The sequence below is a fragment of the Cryptomeria japonica genome, chromosome 3, assembly GCF_030272615.1.
Source record: "Cryptomeria japonica chromosome 3, Sugi_1.0, whole genome shotgun sequence".
NCBI classification, from domain to species: Eukaryota; Viridiplantae; Streptophyta; class Pinopsida; order Cupressales; family Cupressaceae; genus Cryptomeria; species Cryptomeria japonica.
This window is the reverse complement of record NC_081407.1, coordinates 107,742,092-107,747,903: the sequence shown is the minus strand read 5'-3', so window position 1 is coordinate 107,747,903 and position 5,812 is coordinate 107,742,092. Positions and strand designations below refer to the sequence as shown.

At 34.1% G+C, this 5,812-nt stretch overlaps 1 protein-coding gene across 1 annotated transcript; it reads right to left on the bottom strand.

Annotated features, from left to right (window-relative positions):
• Positions 1-407: 407 nt before the first annotated feature.
• Positions 408-3,869, bottom strand: LOC131075776 (protein NRT1/ PTR FAMILY 5.10). The gene is made up of 3 exons (XM_058012663.2): positions 3,337-3,869; positions 1,905-2,470; positions 408-1,544 (listed from the first exon to the last, which is right to left on the bottom strand). The coding sequence occupies exons 1-3, from the start codon at positions 3,697-3,699 to the stop codon at positions 698-700; spliced, it is 1,776 nt and encodes a 591-aa protein (XP_057868646.2). The 5' UTR covers positions 3,700-3,869; the 3' UTR covers positions 408-697.
• Positions 3,870-5,812: the final 1,943 nt, after the last annotated feature.

The following is a 5,812-nucleotide window of genomic DNA, read 5'->3' as shown; positions in this document are numbered from 1 at the left end:
GAAATCTATTTCCTTTGTTTTTCATTATGAATATAGATATTAGAATGTTGTTATTGTCCTTTTGTTTGTTCAAGAATTTATATTATTGTTGTTTTATTTCTAATAATTTTATTGTTGTAAGTTATTTATTAAATCTAACAATTTAGAACCTCCATTATTCTAAACAATCTATTGAGTACAACTTTGTTGGACACATTCAATAATCCTTGAACATTTTTTTATTAATTAAAGAAGGTTCCAACACTAAGAATTTTATTTCACAATATACTTGTGGTAATTATTTATGTCAATTTTATTGATGATATTCTAATGTTCAATCAATAATATTCTCACCAATAACCAAATGGACTCAGAATGCACCGTAATGAAAGGAATTGTAATTGTGTTGCTTCTGCTTCTTTCAGAAATGAAGAACCTGAATAAGATCCCCTTCTTTTCTCATATTCAAGGATTAGTACAGAAAATAAGGCTAATTTAGAATCATGGAAGATATACTTTGTCCAGAGGACTACATTTTTGAAATAGAAGGGGAAAAAAGTCTTGATATTCTACATCATAGTGACTTCATGTTCCAAAGAAATAGATTGGCACATACTAGAATATTTCCAGGTGTATGTTGCATAAACAACATACATGCTACATCTGACTAGGGTTGATAAGGTCATCATAGAATGACACAGGGCAAGGTGCTTGATGATCAGGATATCTCTTCATCATGGCTCTCTACTTTCTTGTAAATGAAGCAACTGGAAAAAGCAAGATAGATGCATAGAAATAATGCATTCAATGCAGCCAAAAGCCAGTAGAAGTAGTCCAAATGTGCTTTGTTTAGGTTGTCTGCAAACCAGTTTTGCTTATTGCCTGTGCTACTTACTTTCTCAATAAGAGAAATAAGAATACTGCTAAAAAAACTGCCAACTCCAAATACACTCAAATACATAGCAATTCCTAAGCTTCTCATTGTGTCAGGCATCTGATCATAAAAGTACTCTTGCAAGCCTATCATTGCAAACATTTCAGACATGCCAAACAGAATATACTGTGGAAGCATCCAAAAAATGCTCAAGGGAATTGTTGCATGGGGCAAGTCTACCAATCCATATTCCTTTGCAGTCTGGAGCCTTTTCATTTCTATCAATGCTGCAACAATCATGGCAATAACAGAGAAGAATATACCAACACCTATTCTCTGAAGCAATGTTATGCCACGCTCATTTCCAGTTATACTTCTGGCAAGTGGAACAAAGATTTTATCATACATGGGCACAAGCACAAGAATAGTCAGGCTGATAAACATTTGCAAGGTTGCTGCAGGAATTTCAATATTTCCACTGATCTTCCTATTCATTGTGGCACCCTGTTTTGTGAAAAATGTTGAAGGTTGTTGAAAAACTATCCCATACATTAAACAAGCCACCCAAATGGGTAGTAACCTTAAAACAAGTTTCACCTCTTCAACCTGTGTAACAGTGCATAGCCTCCAATTAATGTTTGTTTTATGTTCATAGTCTAAACCAATTGCAACTGTTGCTTTGTCAAGAAGCCTACAAAACAGCAGATAACATGCTTGTCAATGTCAATTCCATTTTAAAAAACATTAATATTAATCATACAACTATGCAAAATTAGGGCTAGCACATGTTAGTTTATGGATTCAATTGTGTAATATTTATTTTGCATCAACATTTCAGGTCACAGAAAAATGGTTAGTTGCAGACTAGGCAAGTTTAAAAGAGAGGGAGGGAGAGAAAGTTGCATATAGTTAGAGGCGCAAGGGCTCTTTACAATTATTTCAGTTGACACCCAACAGTATGGATAAGATAGCTTCTAAATTCAACTGTGTATGTTTTTCATTCAATGTTTCAGATAATTACATGAATAGAAACATGTAGAAAGAAGATTACCTGAATTGATTTGTGGGCATAAGCTTTCTTGTTTCACCCTTGCAAAATTCTTGAGTAACGTACAATTTTTCTTCTCCATGAGAAGAGATATTCACAGAGACATTCCACTTGCGAATAGCTGCAACAAAAACTTGGGCAATTCGAGTTACTGGACTGGTGGAAGGCAGTTTATGCCGGTACATACTTGTCCCACAAAAGAAAACAGAGAATGCTATTCCCATGGCCATAGTTGGAATGCCAAAACCCCAACCCCACCCAACATTTTCTTGAATGTACACAAGCACGGAAACAGCTGAAATTGAGCCAGTGCATATACCGAAATACCACCAATTGAAGAATGAACTCTTATACTTCCTCTCTGTTGGGTTTCCTTCATCAAATTGATCTGCACCAAATGCTTCTACACAAGGTCTGTGACCTCCTTCACCCAGAGCAACCATGTATAGGGAAACAAAGAAAAACCTCACCTGAAACGCTGAAGGTTTGGTGCAAAAAATTGATCTTTCCTTGCATGAGTATGGGTTAAGGAACGTCAAAGAAGCTGACAAAGTTAAACAGAATAAACCCTGCAGCCACAGAACATCTCACTTAGTAATTTTCTCAAATACCCAACCATATGTATATCAAACAGAAAACTAAGCCAAATTTGTACTTTTTTTAATTGTGCAAGAGTTGATAACTAAAAGACCAAACTGGGATCTTCCAAGGCACTTGCTTTCCTGGTAACCAGAACACCAAACTGAAAGATACTAGCTTTCCCAGGAATTTCTGGATTCCTAACTTATAAGTCCTAACTAGATATTTCAGCAAGTTAACCTTGGAAATGACTATCCAGCCTGCAGGATGCACCATGGCATCTTTCTTATCAGTGAAAACCATTTGCAGCTTGTTCACTATACCTCGCTTGAAACGAATAACAGCAGTATTCATCGATGAGAAATCAAATATTCACTTATCTAACATCCGGTCATGATCCCATGGATACCATGGATACTGTGGTGCATCATGATGACTGGATAGACAAATTGCACTTAGCCAAAACCAGGGGAAATCTTAAGCAACTGGGGATATCTATAGGAGTCTGAAAGGGTAAGCAAATCTTCTCAAACATTATACCAAAAATATACATGTATTATATGCTAAAATTGGAGAAGGGACTTAGGGTGCTCAAACACCAACTTCATTTTTTTCCTTTTACAGAATATTGTCTTTGCTATCTTGAAGATACTAAATCCAATAAATCTCCAAGCTTTCAATCACTGATTATGCCTCTGGTGAACTTCCTGGAAACTCAATATGGTTACTGTACACAGCTGAATTGGTTTACCATATGGTTCAATAAAATGCACTCTGTGAATGTTAAGAATGCAGAATTTGCTAGTAATCAAACACAATGCAATAAAAATAGGATTTGGGTTCCTAGCAAACTAACCAGCACATAAATAAGAGATGACAGAAAAATAGTCCAGTAACGACCCAAAAGGGAATCTGCAACAAATGCTCCAATGAGAGGAAACATGGATGCAGCAGACGACCAGAGATTAACATTTTTGGCAGCAGTAGGAGTGCTCTGTTGCATGACAGTTGTGAGATACGTGATCAAGTTGGAAGAAATGCCACAGTAAGCAAATCTCTCTGCAATTTCAACAGTAATGATGAAAAGGGATGCTTTCCATCCTCCTGTGAGAAATCTGCTGACAGGCTTTCCATGGAGGTCTGTATATCCATCCTCAGCTATACTGGTAATATCATTGAGAAGTGGCAATTCACAAGGGGAGGAAGAAACTTGCTCCATTGGTTGGCTCTTAGGAAACACAGGTGGGTATTGTCCTAAGCTAGTGATCCCATGCAAAATGAAAATTTTAACTCATAAAATAAGGAAATTTGCTGGCATTTCAAAGGATTGTTTGGTTTGTTGTCCAAACACGGGTCTCAGATTGCTTACTGAATCAATTTTGAGGCTTTGAAACGTAACCAAATGCTACTGGAGGCTTTGAATCTATAAGGTGGCTTAGCGATATAATCTTGGAAGTTGATTTTATGGTGATTTTACCGGGTCAATGAGGACTATAATTGTTAGGGTTGAAATTGGGTCAAAATTTGATTCTTAGTGGGGTCACCTATTAGTGTAAGGGTGAAATGGTTGCATTGTTTATGGTGCAATTAAGGTTCAAATCTCTTTCTGGACTAAAGTGGTATGTTTATATATAGGCAACTCTCACTGTTTAACATATTAAACCTAGAAAATGTCACACCTTAAGCAACAAATAAATATTTGTCAAATATTGATGAGCAAGTGGTTTCTTAGTAAAAATCTTTTGTAGATTGATTGGTTGATTTTAAGTTTTATAGCTAAATTTTTATTAATATAATTGAGGTTGAATTTGTACCTTAGAATATTAATATTTATTGAGGATAGATCAAATGATTTCTTAGTAGAGCACCTTTATAGATTGATTAGTTGATTTTTGAAAGGTTGAAATTATAGTTGATGGTAATTGGTTATAGACATTTATAGATATTGATCATTGTAATTATTTTGCAACATGGTTGAAATTATAGTTGATGGTAATTGGTTATAGACATTTATAGATATTGATCAGTGGTCATTGAAATGAAGTTGATGAGGGCAACATAAAGAGCCATGAGGCTCCTAAAGTGATTTAATTGTTGTCACAAATTTAGAGCTATAAAAATTAGCCATAAAGGAATTAGTAAAAAATTCTACTTTGAAATAACTTTTATAATATAAAATAAATCTTTTATATGAACAAGAATCAACAAGAAATTATTAAATTTCTAATAGCCACATTGAATAATCTAAGTATAATACATTATAATTAATTTTATAATTGACAAATTTCTTTTCTTAAATTAAACCATAGTTGTGCTTGACAATATTTATTGATTGATAATACAAACCATAGGCACTTTATTGTTCATTATATTATTGTGCTAAGTGAGGGGAGAGTAAAGTCTCCTCAATGAAATATCCAAGTCACCATATGAAGTTGGTTAACAAATTGTGAACATATTTGAAACTTCGATGATACTAAGAAGCAAGAAAAATGCTGAGAAATATTTTGAGCTCAACCCTTTTGAATGTTATGTATGTAAATTCTTTTTATGAGTCATCCCTGATTATTTTTTAAAATTAAAAAGATAATAATACACTATTTGCATAAAGAGGTGAGTGGTAGAAGACATGTAATCTCAAACTCTATGTGGGATCAATTTCAAAACAAAAAAATGAGAAAATCTTGAATGAGGTCAACCCCAAATAGTAGGAAATATTAAAACTACTCAGCAGTGAGAGAAAAATCATTAATAGTGGGTAAAAATCATCTAGTTTACACCATACATAACTAGGAGAGCACCTTCTTCATCTTGGTCTTCATATATAGGTCATTGAGTTTGAACATGAGAAATATCATCATCTAGATGAGGAAATTTGTTAAGATCTAGCTAACTAGAGGTACCACACTAATATGAAGGGGAAAAAAGTAGCTGAGAGTGTTAAAACCAATAGTATTTAGTAGGATGCTTAGTTCTTTTAAGTTGAAATCCATGAGACTGGAGCCATGATTCCTTCTAGTAGGTTGGCTATTTTCACATTTATTCACACATATTGGGAAGTGACCCTAGTGGGAAACAAAAGGCATTATAACATCCTAATAACAATATAAAGAACATTATCTTAGTGATCTAAGAGCACTTACAAATGAAAAACTTCAAGTGTAACTTTGTTTTCTTGCACTTGAATCTACATAAAACGTTAGAACAGATCATAGCTTTAGTATAGAATGAGAAATGAACATCAATAATACATCTTGCAAAAGTAACTTTTTTTGTCTTTCTAAATATTGAAGAGAATATCTACCCTTAAAGAAAGTCAAGTTTGGGTAAAT

What these genes read in the sequence shown, in the direction of transcription:
- LOC131075776 (XM_058012663.2), bottom strand. Translation starts at nt 3,699, where the DNA reads ATGGAGCAAGTTTCTTCCTCCCCTTGTGAATTGCCACTTCTCAATGAT. An exon ending in CATCTCTTATTTATGTGCTG is followed by an intron (nt 2,471 to 3,336) that starts GTTAGTTTGCTA and finishes CTGTGGCTGCAG; the next exon opens with GGTTTATTCTGTTTAACTTT. An exon ending in ATGCCCACAAATCAATTCAG is followed by an intron (nt 1,545 to 1,904) that starts GTAATCTTCTTT and finishes GCTGTTTTGTAG; the next exon opens with GCTTCTTGACAAAGCAACAG.